General features: G+C 36.2%; 1 protein-coding gene across 11 annotated transcripts in view; it reads right to left on the reverse strand.

Annotated features, from left to right (window-relative positions):
- The window catches only part of BRD1 (bromodomain containing 1), a 74,359-nt gene that overhangs the window by 14,764 nt on the left and 35,558 nt on the right, over nucleotides 1-24,037 (reverse strand). For 7 of the 11 annotated variants that reach the window (XM_037390467.1, XM_037390468.1, XM_037390464.1 and 4 more), the window contains 4 exons: nucleotides 19,958-20,086; nucleotides 18,846-19,158; nucleotides 17,796-18,056; nucleotides 14,063-14,551 (listed from right to left, as the gene is read on the reverse strand). In XM_037390467.1, coding sequence (XP_037246364.1) covers nucleotides 14,063-14,551; nucleotides 17,796-18,056; nucleotides 18,846-19,158; nucleotides 19,958-20,086 — 1,192 coding nt within the window. Of the gene's footprint in view, nucleotides 1-4,069; nucleotides 4,278-14,062; nucleotides 14,552-17,795; nucleotides 18,057-18,845; nucleotides 19,159-19,957; nucleotides 20,087-24,037 lie in introns of those variants that run through there. The other 4 variants (XM_037390471.1, XM_037390472.1, XM_037390474.1 and 1 more) reach the window with 3 other exon arrangements.

Here is a 24,037-nt window from a genome sequence, read left to right on the forward strand (position 1 = left end):
TTAAAAAGGCATTTATATTACAAACTACTGATTTGATGGGCTGCCACCAATCCCACTCTGGGTTTGCTAATTCACAAACAGTATGGTTCCTATTAAGCCACTTCCATATTTGATTAAATAGACAAGTTAAGAGGTTTAAAATACTGTTTTAAAGACTTTTCTCCAAGGGCAGGGGGTGGGGGTGGTGTGTGTGTTTGTGTACATTAGGACTTAAGACAGAATCCAACACAGCCTCGGGAATATCAACAGAAACAAACTGGCTAGAGACAATGATACTAGCCTGCAAACAGCTACTGCAAGCTGTAGACTGCAAAGAGAACAAAATTTTAACACTAATTCAATTCTGAGCACACTTATTTCCTTATAATGAAGTTCTTACTTAAGGCATACAACCAGCATGCTTCTCATACCGCAAGAGCGAGCTACCCATCCCAGCCACCCTATTATCAGTGTCTTAAAGGCCATTGTGATCTTCGTTCATTCAGACATAGTCAAATAACCTTATATAACTTCACATGCCCCTCCATAAGGCATTATACTGTAAGACTTTACTAGTTTTAATTCTTCCAGTATGTCTTATATGAAGACCTCTGCAAAGAAGGCTGACAACTAAGGAACTTGAGCTTAGCAAGTTATTTTGTACAATCCAGTCATGTTTCAAGGCATTCCATACAGCAATTAAAGGGATTTCCCCCTCCTCCCCAGGAGACCTTCCATTTGGATTGTCAACACAATTTTAGATTTTAAAGAGAAAAATGGAGAATTTATTTAATGGTCGGAAAGATTTATAGATAAGCATTCTCTTTCACTGTCATTTAGTTTGCATTGTAGGACATTCATTTAAGAGAGTGTTTTTTAACTTCTGTATTTGCCTTTGATTTCCTATGCAAAAAAAAAAATAAAAAAATAAAAAAAATAAAGGTAGCATTGTCTCAAGTGTTCAAGCACCAAACTACAGGCTATTGATTAATCTTGTTCTCGTTCTCAGCAAGTCAGTACAAATAGCTGGAGATTAAGTTCAGTCTCAGACTATGCTGAAAGACCTGTCAAAACAGAGTATGCTTTATGAGAAAGCTTCAGTTCCCCTACACACTATTGCAGCACACTTCCCACAGCATCTGAAATGAAAAGCTGAAAGAACATTCTGCAAAGATAAAAAGAAATAAAAGAGATATCTCAGAACTCTGCAAATAACTATTTTTTAATTCTTAGACATCCTGTCAGACCTATTTTTCAAGTAAGGTGTAGAAACGGTTTTGTTTTCATTCTGCCACAAGCCAGAGACACATTACTCAAGTTACCATTCAGGCATCCAGCTAATCTCAATCAGCTATCAGCAGAAGCAAGTCAGATCACAGATTAAATTTTAAAGACAAAGTAATTATTGCTACCAGAGGCAGAGCACAGTTCAGTTCCCAATAGACCAAGAAAGTAGAAGGAAACAGCTGTTTATTCTTGTAAGACTATGTATAAAATGTTTAATCATATGTATGCCAAACATGGCTTGGCAACGTATCTCTGTGCACACCAGTTCTGTATGTGTATGTATATCCAGGACAAAAAAAAAAATTAGGGACTAGATTTACATTTTGATTGCTTCAATCAGTTTATGATCATGCTGCCACTGAAACAGCCATTCTGGCGTTCAGTCATCTGCCATTTTTTTTCTCCTCATCACCACATCAGTACCAAAAAATACATGGTTGTGGTAGTGAACGAGTTTTCAGTGATGCACTGGGCAAAGCAACCACGCGGTTGCCTGACTGCCGATGCTGAGAAACAAGGGATGCAACAGAAACACACGGCTACAGCGACAGAGACAGCTCTCTGCAGTAGCTGTCAAGCCCTATACTAGCTTAGACTCATACTGTAGGTTATGTTTATTTAATGACTCATTTAATTCACTAACTTAGGTTTTTAAGATTACAGTAAGCAAAGTTTTTCCAGCCTGTAGAATGGTTACTAACAGTGGGGAAAAAACTTTTCTGACAAATAGGGAATATTAAAATGCAACGAATTCAGAGCTTCTCACACACATTTCTCTCTTGCTTGTGGAAGTATGAAAACCAAAGCACATGCAGGCTATCAGCAGGAGTAATCTTCCTGCTTGTAATAACAAGCCCCAAATTATATGAGCTTACGCAATCCACAAGACTCAAATTTATACAGTCCACTCTTCAAAAATTATAAGGAACATACATTATTTTAAGAAAGGAATACCTGAATGCTTATTTTAAACGAAACACACTCAGATCTTGTCACAGATGCAGCAGTTCCTAAGTGACCTTGTAACTTGCCAGAAGAATCCAGGCAATAAAATGCAAGTGCTTTATGGTATTATCAATGCGCAAAAATTAAACAGATATACTACATTTATATGCTATAACAGGGAATTTGGTTTTCTTCACTCATTACGAAACTCATTCTCCCATGAATCAAGAAACACTCCATCTCCTGTAGCTACTAGAATAAGTGAGATGAAAGAGCACCGTTTGCTTCAAGGAATTTGCATTTTATTGGCTCGAAAGATATTACTAATAAGATCAAATAAAAAGAATCCATAGGAGAAGTAACTCATCCTGCTTTGAGGGCTAGTAGCCTGGGTAAGCTTGCAACAAACTTCTATGAGTTACTCACATTTTCCAAAAGCTCATGATTTAGCTATATCAAATGAGCTTTCTCTGCAGTCATGGAGAGAACTTTTATTAGGTCAGGTACTTAACTTCTTACACATACCTCCTCACCAACACCCTTGATTAAGAGCAACCTCCCTCACCACAAAAATCCCAAACAAACTAAAACCTTGAATTAGTGGACGATTCCTTTATGTTTTCCCCTCTGTTCTTAAGCTTCATCAAAAAAGCAATGCACTAAGGGGCAGAACTCAACTTTTTTCATTTAAAAAAATAATATTCACAAACAGTGAGGTCTGCTATTGATCTTAAATGCAGGGTTCCTGTAATTTCCAATCTTCAGTTTTAGACTTGAATTTACATAGAAAGTTTACTGCTATGTCAATAATGCTATATAATACAACAATTAAAAAAAATAATAATTGCTAACAAACAGCTACAAACTGAAGAAAATAAAAAGGCAAGCCAAAGATCATCAACTTAATACTTTTTCACAGGTTTCTCACTACCCTGAAAACTGTATTCATAAGGGAAAGTTGTCTCAGCAGTAGGATTTTTTTCTTAAACTGCAGCTAAAACTTCCACTGACTACCCACATCAAAGCAAGTTAGAATCTTGTTGCCCATACATAGCAAATTAATGGAAGCAGGAAAAGGTAACTCTTGAAAGACAGCAGAAATTCAGAAAAAGTGGCAGAACAAAACTCAGGATAGTTCGAGGAGCAGCATGCTCCATCAGTGTACAAAACGCTGCCATGGAATACAGAATTGTGCATTTCAGACTGTGATCGCATCTTGTAGTTCTGCTGGAACAAAAATAAAGAAACAGAACTTGTATAAAATTATCTAAAGCAATTAAAACTTCGTTATACACAGCTTGATGCAAAACTAAGCATATCCAAATGTAAGGTGAAGTGTTGTATTAAAACCACAGCTGAAGAGCTGAGAAATAGTGAAAATCATTAAATAACTTCAACCACTAAATAAGTGGGAGCATTCAAAAAAACTAATGCACACAGCGCACCAGCACTTAACACAACAATATTTAAGTTCATTTTACCAAGCAAGGACTAACCCAGTCCTGACTTGTGCACTTACCCAGCACCAGTGATGTTAAGTCTTCATTAAAAAATACATATTAGAGAAAAATGTGTATTTTTTAGTAAAACTACATAAATGCACAAAAATAGGTAAAAACATTTTTTTTTGTACACTTCTCCAAGGAAGATTAGACTGGTTTTGGGGGAAGGGAAGAGGATGGAGATGGAACATTCTTAACTAATCTGCTCTCACAGAGCATGTTCTGGGAATAAGAATGCTGGGACTGGTAAAAATCTGCGACCAATTTGTGTCACATATACTACAACATGTACAACTTCATAACTTACGGAAATGGGGCAATATATTGAATGAAGAGCATAGTTTCATATATGTCAAAGACTTCCTCCAACAGTGTTCATTTTTTTTTTGTTTTAAGGATGGCTGGTGTCTCCAACATGATCCAAAATAATTACTTCAAATGTAATTGTCTTTCTGCGTTCCAAAATGATCAGTTAATTGAATTCCATTCCATGTTGAGGATAACAGAAAATAATTAGGATCCAAAGAGATAAATACCCAGCATGATATTAGTTAATATGAGAACCTGGAAGACAGTGAAAAAGCCATTAAGTCTCTCTGAAAGGAAACAGAGCTTTCAAATAAATAAGCCATCCTTACAGCAGCGTCCAGAGACAGTGAGAATGCTACAAGTGTTCCATGTATTCTAACACTAATGCTCAGCTAAAGTTTCAAAAAGGGCAAAACTAGATTAAAGTTTCACTTAGATTCTGTCCTCCTTCTTGAAAAAGAAAATATATGCAAGTCATTGAAAGCACAGAATACAACCTCCATGTGCATGATATGCATCAAGAACATGGTTCTGAAATGTATCTAAAAATCCCTCCATTAAGAGTAAGAAGGGGGATGACCCTAATTTAAGAGGATTTATATATACAAGTATGCACAGGCAGGATAAAGGAATACCTTAAGGTAATAAATAGTAAGAAGTCACTGTATTCTTAAATATGCAAACCTCAAAAACAGATGTACTGCAGCAACAGGAAGGTATCCACAAAGTTGGTAAAAAGTGAACCTTAGAGCAACCCTATAAATGTCTACTTCCAACACTAGTGGAGTGCGATAAGAATACTAGACATAATCCTTCTTTTCAGAACACACAGATGAGTATCTGAGTACATCAAAGTTTACAGGTTTTAAAACAGTCTTCAGTATGCAGCCAAAATGGGAACCAGTTACTCTCAAAGATGATGAAGTTTGGTGTGAAGAGTCCCCCTGGATATAAAGCTTTTAAAACTTGCTGAAAATTTGGTCATGGCCAAAGTCGGCAAAGAAAGCTCAGTGTGAGCCCATGACACGGTACCTACACACTGAACAGCAGCAGCTTTCAGTACCCTAAATAGAAATATTTCACCTTTGTTGGTTTAAGTAACACATAAATGAATACAGTTTGGTGGTTCACTGAATAATCAAAGTTTGATATGTTTCAAAAGAGTGCTTAAGAATTTGAAATATAGAAATAAGAAGTGTCTTTGGCTAATCAGATGAGAGTCTGCTAAAACAGCTGAATCTGAATTGCTCATCAGAAAGGAAAACTAATCAACATTTAATAACTACAGCTTCCAAAATATAAGGATTTTCTGTTGGTCTGTGCACAACACTAGGATCACCGTCTAGGATGATTTGTTCAAGACATTTTAAAATATACAAGTCTGAGGCAACAGTAGCGTAGGAGCTTGAAAACATTCCAGAAAAATCTGAAAGGAAAAAGAAAGCAGAAACGTTTCTCAAAAAAAAAAAAAAGTTTACAACAACTTCTAGACAGTATCATCTGTGTCTCTGGTATAGAAAAGACTGATGACGGTAGTAGTACAGTAGAAAATGCCATTAAAAAGTGCAAGCACAAAACTTGAAGAATTTAAATCTAACTTTACAAACTGAATTCTTTAGTCAGCTCTAGTTTATATGATTTATGACATGTAAAACACACAGATGACTAAGTGCCTGAATCACACATAGGTCAATGGTAACCATTCAAGATACAAGAAATATCATGGCTATAGAAAGTCAATAGTATTTAGGATCATTTACTTTAATTATCATGACAAAGACTACTTATGAGGATCTAAGATCACAATCTCTTTTCCAAACATTTTTTCTGAATTATGCAGCAATGCAAACAGTAAAGATCTTCAGGAAAAAAAAATATTTTCTTACACATTTTCCATTTGAAGATTTCTATTTTCTCACCTAACAAATCTTGATATAAATTAAAAGAAAGAAAAAAAATAAAGCAGTCAAAATTATTTTTCTTCTCAATTTATATTGAAAAAGCACGATAATTACCTATCAATATACTGCATCTAACACCTAGCAATCCTTCAGAGCAGTCCACCACAACTCACAAAGGCAACCTAATCCATTTCCGAAACGGAACTAACTTCTTTTTCTTAAATTACTATGTAAAAGATTTTATACAGAGCTTTTACCAACATTTTTTTTTTTTCCTTTTTTGAAAGTAAATGTTTCCTTGTAATTGTGAGAACATAATTGCTTGGCATAGTATCCAAAGAAAAGGAAACAGACAGATGAACTTTAGAGCTCTCTACATATGCACATCCAGCAATCCTCTGTTAAAAAGGAAATAAGTAATTTGCCAATCATTTGCCTTCTACAGCTATTTAAAAAAATTGTTTATTAATTTGTGCCTCATTCTAGGACAGGGAACAGAAACTGAAGTTGCCATCTGAAAGAAAGATGAAGGCAGGAATGTTTACCAGAGATCTGCCGCTCCTGAGATGACATACAGGACAATGCAGTAAACTGCAAGTTCTTGAATTAGCCTGTTGCTTCATTAAGTTACCAGCTGCATTTGTGGACCTAAGTTTCCAGGCCTTTTGTACCCTGAGAGGTATTTTGCACAAGGAGATGAAAACTTCAAGTGATTCAGTATAAAAGATCCAGTGTATGATCTGAATCATCTTACAGACTGTAACATCGCTTTAAAATTTATTCCAGCCTAGTAAAAAATTAATTGCGCTTGCAATCCTAAGACTGCCTTCCTGGCTTCAACAAAAGGAGCCGAAAAGACAAAACAACACGCTTCACTGCTCATGCAGTCAACCTGACAGTGCTTGAAGCATTGTAAAGTGAAGATAATCAAGGGATATTAAACACCAACCCAGCGTTGCTATTTTTAGGCAGCACTGAACACAGAGTTAAAATTAAGGCCACCTTGCCTATTGACACCATTGTATCTAATCAGATGAATCTAGAGTATGTTCCCTGCCCCCTCCTTCAGATCTAAAATACTTTTCAAGAAGAAGATATTTTTATAGAACTCGGTATTACTTAACCATTCTTACCAGCTGATGATTAGTTCTTAACATCTGCTTTCATCTCCACTTTTTTCCAATTACATGTTGTTAGAAAGTAATTTCTGAGTGACAGCTGTATAATTACAGCTTTGGAGGGAGGAGAAAAGGAAAAATAAAGGAAGAAATGAAGGAAAAAAAGGAAAATTAAGTGGGCAGAGAGTTCCCATGTTAGGATAGCATGGTCTGACAGTCCAAGTGAGAGCACAACCAATGAACACTGTTTGGGCACCAACAAAAGCAACTTTGTTTCAAGTATTTTACCTATTCTTGAGTAATACCTGTTTCTTTGTATGGGATACCTTCTCAACCTGTACACTTCCTCTATGCACACCAAAAAACCTGTGTCTGGGTACTACAAGGGGAAACACTGAAGAGCGCTATCAAGCAAAACCATCCCAAAATACTGGCCTGTGTGTATGACATAGTAAAAGAAAACATACTACCATAATTACTCTTTATGAAAGGAGGACCTCCCTCTATGCATGTAACTACATTATCTGTTCTCATCTAGGGGGAAAAAGTGGAAAGTCAAAAAAACCCAAACAATTCAACCCACGCACAAACTTTTTCTGAGCAACATTCATCTTGCAGTCAATCATGTAGGAACTGTGTCTCTCTCTCTCCGCTCGTAGTAGAATAAGCCCCAAGTCACTTCTATTTTTGAGTGTCAGGTTCAGTGCCTGAAGTTACTGTACCTTTAATGGTCCCTACCAACCCAAACTATTCTATGACATTGCAGATAGGTCAAATATAATGGTGATCTGCTCAATTCTGGCACCCGATGTACCTGATACAAGGGACTTCACGGTACCTAAGCCTGTGAACTGGAAGACAGAAGGTTATCTATACTCAGCCCCAACACCATGGCAAGTGTGTTCTTAATTTATAAGCACAGTATGGATCTCCAAATTCGTTATTTTTTTTTTTTTTTTTATATCTTCAATAAATCGCACACTTCTCTGTTTACCATCTGCACCACACAGAAAAATTAGTGTTAAATGCCACTGATGAAGCACATAAGGGACTATGACTTTATTTTTAGAAACCCAAACCTGGGACAAGAAATGAGCTAATTTTTTTATTTTTTTTTTTGAAAAAAGAAAATACCAGAATACAGTAAAAGGCTCCACAATTCCTACAGCATCAAGAAGAACAGAATGGCATGTAGAAATATTTTTTTTTTATTATTACAGAAGATTCAGTTATACTGATCTCAGAGAACACAGCAATTTTAAGTCAGGTGCTAATAATTAACATCTTAAAAATAACCCAAAAAATAGTACTTTCAAAGAAATTAACATGTTTAAAACCCAAGAAAAACTTCTGAAATATCAATGCATACTATAACTTAACGGATGCATACACTTCACAAGCCTTAAAAAAGAACAAACCCCCCATATACATAGCTGTTCATTAAGTCCCACCGCTCTTGCCTATGTTGCTCAAAATTCCCTCCAATAATATAAATCAAGAAATAAGGAAAGGATTTTTAATGGTGAGGAAGTTAATACTATGGTTCTTTAGATGAAATAAAAGGAACATTTATTCTCTTCCATGTCATTGCAATTGCTGACTGGTATATAATAGTTTCCTTCCCCCCTCCTTCTGTCTTATGCGGTTATTTTATTCCACATTTATTACAACAATCATCTCCTCTTTCTCAAAACTTTTCCAGAAATTAAATTGGCAAAAACTTCAGCAGGGCTGCCAGAATTCCTGTCTAAAGCTTGAGTGGGCCAAATACAAATAAAGAAATTAAGCATTCAGTTGTTTTCAAATGTGTCCCCTTAAACTGGCTTATTTTCTTAGCAAGTGGTCAAAGTTCCTTAGTGGCCTACTATCCAATTAAAAAAAAATAAAATTAAAAAAACACCAAACACACAGAAAAAAGCCCCAACCAAACTTGTAAAAAACCAAGCACAAATCCACTATCATCTCCCCCAATAATTTTCGTACTGTTCTAGTCAAGCTTCATTTTCTCAGCCTCTTTGGTACTTATGGGCTGCTGTGCAGCCTAATTTTATCCTGACAACTCAGCAGTGGATGGAGCTCCCTGTAGTCCCTGTGTCCACACACTGACAAATCTAACATGCCAGAGGGTAATTCCTTTTAGGCCTTCGCAATCTCCAATGCTTTGTTTGTTTGCATGTGCACCATAAAAAGTTTTGGTTTGAAACTTCCTGAAGGCAAACAGTTGAAGTTTTTGGATATCGCTAAGTACTTAGATAACTACACTTCACATCAGATTTTACAGGAAACAACCACTATGCATCTAAAGAAAAAAGAAAACAAAAAGAGTAGTTTTAATTCAAAGTACAATGACTCTAGATCTGTCAGTAGATATAGTCAAGTAGTCAAGTAACTGCATCTTACTCGTGAATATATGTATACATTATCATTCTTGTCAATGTTAATCAGACGAGTAATCATGACAATTTGTTTTTTCACTAAGCAATCTCTAGTTTAAGTTTGTTATTAACTTAGAGGATGTAAGTTACGTTCTTAGACATGCATGTTTTACTTTCATTTCTTCCATTTAGAGAATTGTTCCTGAATGCTGCGTAAAGCTTGATTTTTAATCAAATTGGCTGGTGGTCCAGAGCGCCAAGGATTTATTAGAAATCAAGTACTGAAAGAATTCAAAAAAGAACCTGTGTTCTGTCTTACCCAGATATAATCTCTATACTTATCACACCAAATAAAATTTAAGTAAAAATGGTCATTGCTACAATATTCAATTGTATCAGATACAAGTGGAATTCACATAAAGGTAATTTGCAGACAGTTAAATGCTGTCAAACATTTTGTAGTGATTGGGCAGACACAAAGTCAGCCCAACATTTACTAATAGATTTAATAAGGTACAATTGCATGTTTGTTGTATAATGACAACTGCATGCAAAGTATATATTAAGAAATTATAAATTCCCTCATCCCCCCAAGAAATCCTGCTCTTTTTACTGTGTTAAAAACTAATTCAGTGATCCATGTTATAAATATTTGTTTATATCTGTTTCAGTGCCTTGAGAAAATCTGTGTAGCTAGAAGCAAGAATACCAAGTAAATTACATGTTTCACTTAATTTTTTTATTACTGCTATCTAGCCAAGAAATAATAAAAAGCCAACATGCTGCACTATAATAATCACTATTTGCAATTTTAATTCTATAAATTAAAATGATTGTTTTAAGATAATATATTCTAAGTACTCACATAGTTTCTTACTAACTTAATATTTATGTAGTAGTTTCTAATTAAAATAGAGGGTGTAAACACAGTAACTGCAAATTACTATCCTAAATGTGTGAAACCAAGAACAACATGAAAATTTATTCTGAACCTAATCTAGCATTTTACAATGCTCAGAAGTTATCTTAAAACAATCATTTGTTCCAGGAGTTTATTCTACCTCTACACAACTGATAGAGGCAAAGTTTCAAATGGTCAGTAAAATCTACCTTCTATCCATTAATCAGTTTCATTTTTCTCAGATGTAATAACTGCACCAGCTAATTTCCTGACAAAAAAAAAAAAACAAACCAAAACCCAAAACCCAAAAACTACTCTTTGTAGCAAAAGAGGAAGGTAAGCATACAATGGATATTTTGAAAAGGCCATTGAACTGTTGCAGTTAAGATCTACCATGCCTAAACTTCAAGAATCATCAATCTCTGATGTGACCAAGATTTCCTAAATCAAAACAACCTATCTTCTTTTAGAAGTTGCTAGATACCATATGAAGTAAAACCAAGACACATCAAATATGTATAGGAAATTTTTACACATCTCTCCACTATGTACTTGTCAGTTTCCACATAGCAACTACGGAGAAAGATGTGCTGTGTATCTAAGATGTGCTATATGTGATAATGCTCTAGTAGAAGGCTACAAAATTAAAATTTAAGGTTACATTATGCTCTTGTTTCATATTTTTTTAACGAAGATTGACATATGAAGGGAGGTCTGAGTATTAAAGTGAACTGCTTTCAGTCCTCTCTGAAGGTAAGTCGCTGTGCAATAATTGCCTATTTCTGAAAAAAGCTAGTAGTTCAGTAATTATTTTGTATATGAAAACTAACAACATATAGGACCACCATACTTATAAAATAGTATGCCAATGGATCCTGTATGTGCCTTTCTTGAAACTAACTGGCAAGCACACCAACCTCAAATGTAATTCAAGAGAGCATAAAAGGCAGTCTATGAGTAACAAAACATCAGACAAAGTAGGTGTGGTTTTACTTAACTAGGTTAGCTTTAGCGTGTTCCTTTGAACTTCTTCATATAGGAATACATGTGAGTGACATGAAAGCAGGAAAAATTGAGGAGACTGAGTAAGGTGAAGGACAAAACAATAAAGCATCCTTAAGTAATGGCAAAACCCCCACACTGGTTATAAAAAGATAAGGACGAAAAAAGATGTGACAGTGCAGCTCTTGATCACTTAAAAATTTCAATGCTTTGTATATCAAGCAAAGTCCTTTTAAATGATTTTTTTTCCTGTATCCACTAGAACTGAGAATATATACCATTCACACCAGTCAAAGAAAACTGCAACAGTAATGCATTTTCAACGACAGTGATTGCTCGTTAAGTTGCTAACTCAAAAGAACACATGTAAAAAGCCTGAATCACATACCTTTTCTATCACAGTATGGCTTTGGAGGGAAAAGCTCATGTCTGCTGAATTCTTTTGAATCGTAACGTTTCTTAGCAGCAGCATGAAATTAAAATATTGTGAAAAATAACCAGATAGAAAAAACCCCCAACATATTACTGTATAATCTAATTTATTTTTATCAGAACAGAGACATCTGCATGAATCCACACTAGTTTGCATTATGCGAAAGTAAAACAATTCAACTCTGTTTAAATCCTGAAAAGCATCTGAGGTTTATGCTGGTTTCCTGCTGAATCGTAGTTCAAAATAGCTGCCAACTGCAAATTGCTTAAATTAGTGTGGAGAGACAACTCTGAGAATAACATGAGGAAAAAAATCTCCAACATGACAGCAAAGTATTTAGTTGTAAAGGGAAAAAGAATCACTGGAATAACACTTGATAAGCTGACACATTGGTACGGACCATATAAAACATACTATTAAAGAATAACTAGAACACCTTCAGGTGAATTTAATATGGCTAAAACATTTCAATTCACATACACAGTCTCTTCTTGAACAAAGAAATTAAAGGTTTAAATATAAACACCCCCTAAGTATTAGTTCTATGTAAATTTAATTTTGCGCATATCTTCATTAGCTTCAGGAAGAGGCTACAGAATTTTATTTCTTTTTTTTTTTTTTTTTTAAAAAGGTAATCTTTTAACCTTTTGAATTTTATTCCTGTTACTAGCCTACATATTACATAAAAAAAAAATCCACAAGCCTAGAAATTCTGAAATGGGAAGAGTACTAAAATAAGAAGAAAACATCCATAATTGTTTGGGTTGAGTTTTTTTTGTTTTGAAGATAATCAAAAGCATATATGCTCCACATACGCCTAACTCCACAGACAGAAATGGAACAAAATGACAAGATTTTAAATGTATTCAGAAAACTGGTGGGATTGTCTTTGGTCAAGAATTAAGTCAGGTTTCATATATAATAAAAACATTTTTTCCACAAAAAGAAATAAATTACAAAGTTTAAGATGAAGAATTCAAGGAATCAGTATTAATTCCTGGTGTGATCTAGCACAAAATTATTCAGTGTGCATGTGATAAAATGCAATCTATGTAAGAAATTACCTAGATTAAAGACTGGTATATTGGAATATTTGGAAATGAAAGCTTTTTATGTCACTACTGAAGATTAACTCATTTGTATCATCATACTACCTTCACATGATTCCTACTTCAGAACTAAAGTACCACATCAAAACCATACCTCTTTCCAAGCTGTTAGAAAAAAGAATGGAAACTGGGCTTTCCAAAGAGGCAAAACAGAAAACCCAAACAAGAATCTAAATGAAAAGACACACACACACACATGCCCCCCAATCTTATACAGACAGCTTTTGAATCACATGTTCATAATAAACGTTCAACTACATTACTGTATCTTTCACTCAAACCCACAAAAATACACATGCTGTTTTCATAACTGCATACGGGTTATCAACATGACAATGAAACAAAAATAATTATTTCAAAGGTGATATTGAAGTCATAGCAATGGCCATGGATTGTTGTTAAGGAAATATACTTAAGTAATTTCCTTTTGCTGCTGTTCTTCCTCAAAGAGGGTTTTATTCAAATGTCTCCAATAAATAGAACTACAGTTCACTAAGAAAAGGTGTAATTAACATCTTCAACTGTGCCGCACCGATGTTATCAAGATAACTTTTTTGTTTCTATAATGCTCTTTAGAGAAATCTCACTAAGACCATAATCTTACACTTAGATTCTTCAACTTTAAATAAAGTGCACCGACTAAAAAAAAGAAACACAGGAAATGTCATTATACTTTGGGATTTTAACACTTCCATAAAATACATGGGTACACAAAGCACCCCACACACAGTCATCAGTTTCATAATGTGAAAATATGCTTGGAGTAACACTATAGCAGAAAAGTCATACATGGAAGATGTATTTTCCATGCTCCTCCTCACAAGAGTTCTAGTTTTGGCACCATATATGAAGTTTCCATATAATTTCACGGGGAATTTTTTTAAAAAAAAGGTGCTGATTCACCTTTCCTATTGGTTGCAACAAATAAAACAGAACACTGCCTTAAAAAAAAAAAAAGGGCACCCACCCACACATGTAAATTCAAAGATCCCACTGCTAAGCGAAAAAAGTAAAACTTGGTTCAGGTCTAACTACATAGGGCCAACACAAATTAATTTTCCAAACTGTAACTACTCAAATGTAAGGAAAAACTGTTCCGAGTGCTAAAATCTGAAGATTACCAATTACATGTATGTCAAAAAATTATCAGGTATGTTAACTTTCGAGATGCATCCATTCAAATAAGTTTTGTAACATTTACCTGTATCCAAGCGCTTTACAGGGGACTCATCATCAACCTCAGAATCTCCACATGCACTCCTTGATCTTTTCCTTGGGTGCAGAAGTGTCTCCAACCTTGGAAGGACTACAGACAAAAAGGTTTTGGTCCCTAGCTGTGGAGAAGTTGGCTGGGTTTCAGTGTTCTTTGCAGACTTTTGGGGGCTTATACTTTTCGATTTGCAGAAGAGAATGGATGTACGTCTGTTTACATCAGTTGATGACTCAGCTACAGCAGAAACAGTCGACTCATTGAGATTACTGTCAAGTAAGTGTTCTGGAGTGTGTCCATTTATTTCTTTCTGAATGGAAGTGCTATATAATTCATTATCAAATTTTACTCTTTTGTAAAGCTTACTCTGCTCTGGATTGAGTTCTACTGGTTTGAGGGTTGGTGGTTCTGAATTAGTCTCCAAGTTTGAAGGAAGAGGTAATGCATCTGATGGTTCAAGTTTAGGGGGAGATTTATCTCCTGAAAAAATTATAAATAGAGTGTGATTTTTGAAAACCTGTAGTTATAAAGTCTATTATAAAACTCACTATAAATGTGCAGCCCACCAAATAAATTTCTGTTTGGAAACAAAGCATAACATTTTAAAAACAAACCTTGTCTAGCAACAATCTGTCCTAGTTAGTAGTTCCTACTTTTATACTGGGAATGTAACAGGGATAGAAAAGTAGGTGTTTACAACTGGTGTTAACAATTGACACCTAGAAAAATACTTTTTACTTCTCATGCAGTTATGTTAGTTTAATTAACTAAAAAAAAAAAAAATCAATCCATTTTTTTAAATATAAAATTGGGGTAGTGGATGATTATCTGTTAAATGCAATTACACTGCCATTCAAGAAAAATTGTTGATAATATACATTTTTAACTATTTCACCTTATCGATAGTTACCTTACCTGCCTAAGACAAATTTTATCACAGAAGCATAAAAAGAAAAAAAAAAGTATTTGTAACCTGATTTACTAGAGTGACCTAAAACGTGGTATAAAATTTACAGAAAGGCAAGATTTGCAAAGCTGTTTTACAGCTGTGGAACCTTTTATACTTCCTTAAGGGGAGGAAAAAGAGCCAACAACCATCTCTGAAGTCCTGCAGCTTGATTAGCCACTAGTTGGCAAATACACACTTGTCAATGTAGACTTGATAGGAAAAATCAGAAAAACCACCCTCTACCATTTTTTCTTCCTTCTTCTTTGTGGTTTGTTTTGGGTGGGTTTGGTTTTTTGCTTTTTTTTTTGTTTGGGGTTTTGGTTTTTCATTTGGTTGGGTTTTTAATTCTTCTCTCTCCCCCTAACATGATCATGTCCCAGTCAATTCCAGTAATTCCATGCTGGGAAGAGACAACGGAGATATAACTGTGACCATACAAAACTAGTTTCAGTTTTATATCCCAAGTGACAGGGAAGAAAATAAACGTTCTACTGTTGCAGAATTCCCAAATAGAAGGATTTCCTAACCCACAACTGTCCAACTCAAAAGATATTAAAACCTTCTTCCTAGCTTCCAAAATATACTTTTAAATTAAGAAGAAAGAAGATGCTTACTCTAGAGTAACTGTATGAGACCAGTGTAATATTTATGCTATCTCATGAAGTTTTAAAATTTAGTTAATTTTTTCTATGTCACCTGGAAAAAAGGTGCTAACAACTCAAGGGTTCAAGCCCTTTATCTGTAGTGGATTAAATATTAACCCTATGTTGTTTTGGTTTTGGCTCAGCAATGCTTACTTGGGAATCAATGACTTCTAAGTGCAGAAAAATCTCTGCCCCATTGTTTTAATCAAACAACAGCAGAGTTCACATTAAAAATATATTTTTAAAATGAAGTGTCACTATGCTCACATCCTTTGAAGGCACACAAGCACTAGAATTAGTATTTCAGTATTTCAGGAAGACATTTAGAATGAAAATTACGATCAGATAAGCACATTTAAAGTACTACCAATTAAAAAAGCCTATAGTTTAGAATGTCCAAGGTGACTGTTCTTTGCGAACACATTCTGATTTCCTTACAATTAATTACAAAATAGTCACAAAAAGATTTAAGCACAGAAGAACACTTGAGAACTATTTAGAGACTAAAACCTAAATTAGTTATTCTGGCACTATATTCTTCACATGATCAGAAAGTGAAAACAGAATTACAAGGGAGTAATCTACAGCTCTTCTAAAATCAGCTCCTACAGAGATCCTGGGCACGGATTCTGCTACTTTCCTCATCTTTCTTTTTGGCAATTTGTTTTCTTCACTCCTCTAAGTACCTTCCATTTCAGAACTGAAATTTGAACTAATGACTATTAGTCTTCACTAAATCAGAACTGTAACAACAACGCCAATCAACTCCGGATCATGCTCTTCATTATGCTTTTTCTAAAAAAGCACACTGTAAATACAACAAAACAGCTACTACTCATTTTTGGACTGTTTTGGACAGCAGCTGCAGTGAAAGACTGTGTCATAAAAATGTTAAGCTACAAGTTAAATGTATTCATTATCTGCCAGAAACTACATTCCTGAAGAACTATATTCAGTAGCATCAACATTTGAAGATTAAGTAAAATTTTAAAAAAATCATTAAATGTTTTAAGAATACTTAACAGCCTCAGAGCAAGATAAGCATGCTGATTCATGTACACTGTTTCTACTGTTGTTCAAATTTCAAACATATAACTTGTTTGAATGAATAAGAATTAAAACACCAAGCTGCTGTTTGAATGGCAGTTAAGGACAGTCATTTTAATAACTTTACCTTTCAAAAACTCTGATAGCAACAAGCTGCACCAGACACAAACTGCTTTGTTTATTACCATGCTTCCACTTTCCCTTAAGCTTTTTCCTGCTCCCATTTAATGCATTTACTCAAAACGAAACATCTCTTTAACTCTCCTAAAGCACAAGTTAGCTTTTTAGAGAAGAGCTGACGGCGAAAGAAAGTCAAGATAGCTTTTTTTTTTTAAGAGAGACTAGGTTTTCTTTGCATAATTTAAAAATGAGCAATACAGACCTCAGTAACTGATTTAAAAGCTAAAAATGCAAATATGATATTCAACTGAAATATAAAGTTAGTGCTCTCACTGAAATCAACGGGAATTTGCCAAAAGCACATGCAGTCCCAAGACCAATGTTTTGAGGAGTAAGAGAAGCTCAAGGGGAAAGGCTGGTTAGATATAGATGACTTGATTCTACAACGTGAAGTTTGTTAAATCCTATCAATAGTTAGGTTTATTTTAAAATAAATAAAACCCCAACCAAAACCTACCCTCCCCCCTCCCCAGAGTCTGGAGTAGAGAATAAAAAACCAAAAAGCTATAAAAGATAGTACAAAAGCCAGAGTCTTCAGCACCACTGAGCTAGGCTCACATGATCCCTAATACATATTTTAGGCATTTAAGTGTATTTCCAAAAGTGTGTTTTCCACTCAGGCATTTGATTCCTTTTTGTACAATTGTCTGTATTTTCAATTCTTAACACCTCAATTATTAAAAAGCCTTGCTATAACTGTGAAAAATAATGGAGGGCGGTTCTGTTTAAGATCATTCTCATATTCTGAAAACATTTGTTGTGATTAAGTGGCTATTTTATCCATTTAAAAATTAAATAATATTCATAGTAATAACAGTAAAACAATTCTTTAATTCACATGATTAAAGCACCTGACTGAAGACATTTGGAACAGTACTGATTTAAACATGGTTTAAAATCTTACCTTCTTCTTCTCCATCTTGTTCTAACGCTGCACTTTCTTCTTCAAAACTTCCAATACCTGATTCTATTTGAGGAGCTTGGTTGTGTTGCTGACTTAGTTTGTTGCGAATAATGCTGATTTCTTTCTTTAACAGCTTTGCTCTTTTGCTCCTTGACCCACTGGATTTCATTGCACAGGTGAGATCCAGTTTTTCTAGCAACTCTCTCAGCTGTTCTTCCAAGGACATATGCGCCCTGTTTGCAGGATTCAGTAACCTATCCACTGAAGTCAAAACATGTATAATTGGAAACGTGTTAGTGTTTCCCAGAATACCACCACCAACAGGAGGAAAAAAAGAATAAAATTCACTTGCCAGAATTAAAAAATATCATCAAATAGCTACTTAAAGTCTTAGTAGCTTCACCGTTACCAGTGAAGAAATGTCTAAATGAATTCCTACTATATAATTATTATTCTTCTTGATCAGCATTTTGAACAAGAAAGCTAAGTAGCAGAGCAAAGAATTAAAAGGTCAGAAGGAAGACTAATTAATTCTTCTCACCCTAATAGATGATTTCCTTCTTGTCAAAGAGAAGGGCAAAATTATGGTTATAAAAGAAACATGTTAATTACTGTCCTTCACTGCCAAAACCTCATACAACTGATGTCTGTGTCAGAAGTAATTTTAATTCCTAGTATTACAAGTGTACTTGATTTTTTAATTCAGTACGTTATTTAAGAATGTGCTTAAGTTTACGTGCACTGGTAGCCATTTTCCATGACTTTAAAGCACATACAATCATGTGAAAAAGCACTCTATTTAAAAACCTTTTTCATGTATCTTGTTAAATTAGGTTCTGGCATTGTCAGCATCAAAATCTGGATAACACTGTTTTCTAGCAACAGATGTAGTAGAATAGAAACACTTGAACCTTTCAAGCAACGTTTTTAAGCAGAGGGGTGTGAACACTTAGCAAACTGAACAGCAACATTACAACATTTGTATGGAATGTACAGGCTGTATGTAATGAAAAAAAAGCAACTTTTAAAAGTAATTGAAAAACATCTTACCATCTTCCCAAGAGAAAGGCTGGGGTGACTCAAGTTTAGGCCGTTCAGGTAAGTGCATTCCAGTTTCATTATTATAACCGATTCCTTCAGCATCTCGCCTAGCTTGCCTGAGAACTACACCTCCTTGATCTCTTAACCGCACTGCAGCTCTATAGAATATTGTATCTTTTGCATTGTATTTCATACAGTTATCTATGATAAGATTGAAGTCTTCTTCAAACTCACTGAGGTTTTTATAGCCTTGAGCATCTAACCGTTTTCGCATGGTAGAGAAATCCATAGGATGTTTAATATGATCCAAATAGTCTGGAACCTTTGAATAAATATTTAAAACACAAATGGGTAAAATTATCTTATTACAGACAAAATAACATTAGCTATTAACTGATCCACATTTTTAAACATCTTTTGTAACACCTCAAATCAAGAACTTTAAGATGTAGCTTAGAATTGCACATCTTGATATTGCAAACGTTTGCATGCCAACAGAACTTCACGTATTACAAGACCCTGCATCTTGGGCAACAAGCTGGAGCTCTGCTAATAGATGCTGAAACTACATGATTTTAGAATTCTGTGGTTTTATATACATGTTATACACGTATTTATGCATCCGCCTACTTAGAAATATGTTTATACATATGTGTACGTATGTATAATATATACATGTGTATGTAGCAAATGTACACATATATACAATGTATATAGGCATGCATGTTTACATATTATTTATACACGTGTGTTGTATATGGGCATATGCACATATGCACAGACACTCTGTATCTAGTTTCCCGGTGAATGAAAACGAGTATCACCTGCAAACAAGAACACAGCATCTACATTCAAATTTTCAGGCACCCTTTGAGTTTGCTATATCAAATAATCTTATTGCAAAAGATCAATATGTACCCACGTCATTCTGTACAAGTATTTCCCAGAAATTATTTTGGTATATAAGCATAGACTTTCATAGCAGCAAGTCATAACTCATAATGTAAATTATCAGAATAGAGATTAGAAGTTAACATTGCTCCCAACTCTGCATGCAATGATTTCTTTCTTGTACTCAAGGGCCACCAAGTCATATCTAAACATAAGGAAACAAAACATACCTCTTTAAGGTTCACTGGCTGAGCAAATATACGAGCAGAATCCTTTTCCTGCAGCTGGTCCAGAACTGATCGCAGAAGTACAGTGAATGGAGTAAGCTGCAGTTCCATAGCAACCTGCTCAATCTTGACCTAAAGTAGTAATAATTATCCAACAGAGCATTTTTCATTAAGATACCCTTTTAAAGTTGTTTTGCAGCAATAGCGAAGTACTTTAGACATGGAATACAATATAAATGTATTTAAGTTTAATGCTACTTTCAGTATCATCAGTTGGCATTTGTCTGACAAACATTTTCAGCTGATGACTTTATAAGAAAAGTCATTCTCATCCCCTCATTGTAGACTCGACTTCAACTCCAGCTTCTCAGAACTCAAATTTGTATTTTATCTATGAATTATTTTCCATTTTTTTAACTGTATTTTTCTTTGAAAAGATGTTACATAACAGCTTTACACTTTGCCAACAATTTGAAAACATGACCAACAATTTGAAGTTAACATGTTTAAAATTAAATTTCCGTTGTATTGCCATGTTCAAAGTGTAAAAAGAGAAACCGATGAACATTTACAGGCTACCTAAGGCCAAAACAAAAAGTAATTTTAAAAACAATGTTTACTGTAAATTCCAAGACAATAATTTAAAAAAAACAGAATCAACAACGTATTCAAGTACTTGATCATCCTTCAGAATTTTCATTATTTTTAGCAATATTACAAGTCCTCTATAGTTTTATTTTCAGGCCATTTAAAAGGATTTATCAACATTTGAACAGTGTCATTATGGCAAAAATAAATGCTTAATGACACATTAATGGGGTGCGTGTATACATATAATAAAAACACTACAGATGCACGTACACACATAAAATACATATGTATTGGAAGTGATATGTAAATGTACAGGAATGATGCATGAAAATTCCAGAAAGCACTCAAGAATTACAAACTATGTAAGCTTGCAATCAACGTTCACAGCTTGCAAAAAGTAAAAATGGAATAGTGCTTTTATAGATAAGGACAAAGACTCTTAAGTGCAAACATTTTGCTTTCGAGGTTTTCATATCAAATGCTATCTTTCGGCATTATCACTTCATCAAATCTCTTCTCCCAGCAATGTTAACTCTAGTCTTGTAGGACTCAGATGCAGCTTTATTTTTTGGTGACAGAAGAATAAAAGTGCTACTCAGTATAGGCACATGTATTGGGAAAGCTTGTAGAGATCAAAATTTCTACAGTTCTTCAGAAACCAATTGTCTCTACTAGTCTAACAAAATGGATTGTTAAATAATTTCTCTACACCAACGCACACAGCATGGGCAACAAACAAGAAGAGCTGGAGTCCACTGTGCTGCTAGAAAGCTATGACCCAGTTGCCATCAGTGAAACTTGGTGGGACAAATCCCATGACTGTAGAGTGGTTATCAACGGCTGAAGGCTGTTCAGAAGGGACAGCCAAGGAAGGAGGGACAGAAGGGTCACCCTCTACATCAAGAACTAGACAGACTGTGAAAAAGCTGTCTCTGAAGAATAGCCATGAGCAGGTTGAAAGCTTATGGGTAAGAATTAAGAGTTCAAGGCAAAGGGAACCTTGTGGCTGGTGTTCACTACAGGCTGCCTGGTCACAGGGAGCCTATCGACAAAGCCTTCTTATCCCAGCTACAGGAGGCATCAGGCTCACAGGCTCTCATCACTCTGGGGGACTTCAACCATCCCAACATCTGCTGGAAAAGTAGTACAGTGAGCTGTAGCCAATCCAGGAGACTCCTGGAGTCCATTAAGGATAACTTCTTAGGCCAGGTAATACACAGCCTGGCCAGAGGGGATGAAGTACTGGATCTGTTAAGTCACCACCAGAAGTGAGCCAACTGGAGACATCGGGATTGGAGGCAGCCTGGGCTGCAGTGATCAGGCACTGGTGGAGTTCACAGCCCTGACAGATATGGGTCAGGTGAAGAGTAAAGTCAGGACCCTGAATTTTAGGAAAGCAAACCTCCAGCTGTTCAAGAAGTTAGTCAATAGAAACCCCTGGGAAACTGTCCTCAAGGACAAGGAACAGAACAGACCTGGCAGATCTTTAAGGACATTTTCCATAAAGTGCAAGAGCTCTTGATCCCTAGGTGTAAGAAATCAGGAAAGGAAGTTAAGAGACCAGAACAGGCAAGTCAAGACCTGCTGGTCACACTAAAGGGCAAGAAGGAAATGCACAGGCACTGCAAGCAGGAACAGGTATCCTGGGAAGAGTATAAGGACACTGCCCAGTTATGTACAGATGGGATCAGGAAGGCCAAAGCATGGGTGGAGCTGAACTTGGCAAGGGACAAAAGGAGTGGTAAGAAGGACTTCTAAAGATAAGTCAGCCAGAAAAGGAAGGTCAAAGAAAGCATACCCCCTGAAATGAACATGACTGGCGAACGTAACAATGGATGAAGAGGAGGCTGAGGTACTCAACAACTTTTTTGCCTCAGTCTTCACTGGCAACCTCTGCCCACACCTCGTGAGTAGATGGACCACAAGATGTGGACTGGGGGAGCAAAGTCCCTCCCACTAAAGATCAGGTTCATGACCACCTGAGGAACCTGAACATATATAAACCTATGGGACCCAACAAGATGAATCCCAGAGTCCGGAAGGAACTGGCTGATGCAAGTTGCCAAGCCACTCTCCATGATATTTGAAAAGTCCTGGCAGTCAGGTGAAGTCCCTGATGACTGGAAAAAGGGAAACACTGCACCCATTTTAAAAAAGCATAGAAAGGAGGACTGTGGGAACTACCAACCTGTCAGCCTCACCTCTGTGCCTGGGAAGACCATGGAACAGATCCTTCTAGAAACTATGCTAAGGCACATGGAGGACAGGGAGGTTATTTGGGACAGACAGCATGGCTTCAAGGGCAAATCTTGCCTGAACAAACTAGCAGCCTTCTATGGTGGAGTGACCACATCTGTGGACAAGGGAAGAGCTACAGATGGCATCTATCTGGACTTCTGCAAGGCCTTTGACATGGTCACCCACAACATCCTTCTCCCTAAATTGGAGAGATATGGATTTGATGGACTGACAATTTGGTGGGTAAGGAACTGGCTAGATAGTCACATCCAGAGAGCAGTAATCAATGGCTCAATGTCCAAAGGAAGATCAGTGCAAGTGGTGTCCTTTAGTGGTCTGTACTGGGACCAGTACAGTTTAATATCTTCATCAATGACATGGGCAGTGGGATCAAGTGCACTCCCAGCAAATCTGCAGACAACACCAAGCAGACTTGTACAGTTGACACACCTGAGTGATAGGATGCCATGCAGAGGGACCTGGACAAACCCAAGAAGTGGACCCATGTGAACCTCATAAGGTTCAAGAAGGCCAAATGCAAGGTCCTGCACCTAAATTAGGGCAACCCCCAGTACCAATACAGCTTAAGGGATGCAGGGATTGAGAACAGCCCTGAGGAGAAAGACTTGGGGGTACTGATGGATGAAAAGTTGAACACGGGCCAGCAATGTGCACTTGCAGCCCAGAAGGCCAACTGTATGCTCAGCTGCATCAAAACAAGCATGGCCAGCAGGTTGAGAGAGGTGATTCTCCCCCTCTACTCAGCTCCCGTGAGACCCCACCTGGAGTACTGCCTTCAGCTCTGGGGTCCGCAGCACAGGAAAGACATGGACAGGTTCAACTGGGTCCAGAGGAGGGTCACAAAAATGATCAGAGGGATGGAACACCTCTCCTATGAAGACAGGCTGAGAGAGTTGCACTTGTTCAGCCCGGAGGAGAGAAGGCTCCGGGGAAACTTTACTGTGGTTTTTAAATACTTAAAGAGGGCTTACAAGAAAGATGGGGACAGACTTTTTAGTCAGGTCTGTTGCAACACCACAAGCAGTAATAGTTTTAAACTAGAAGAGAGTAGATATTCAGACTAGATTTAAGGATGACATTTTTTACAGTGAGGGTGGTGAATTACTGGGACAGGTTGCCCAGAGAAGTGGTAGATGCCCCATCCCTGAAAACATTCAGGCTGGACGGGACTCTGAGCAACCTGATCTACTTGGTCCCTGCTCATTGCAGGGGGTTGGATTAGATGACCTGTAA

This window comes from Falco rusticolus, chromosome 5, assembly GCF_015220075.1.
Source record: "Falco rusticolus isolate bFalRus1 chromosome 5, bFalRus1.pri, whole genome shotgun sequence".
In the NCBI taxonomy this organism is placed as follows: Eukaryota; Metazoa; Chordata; class Aves; order Falconiformes; family Falconidae; genus Falco; species Falco rusticolus.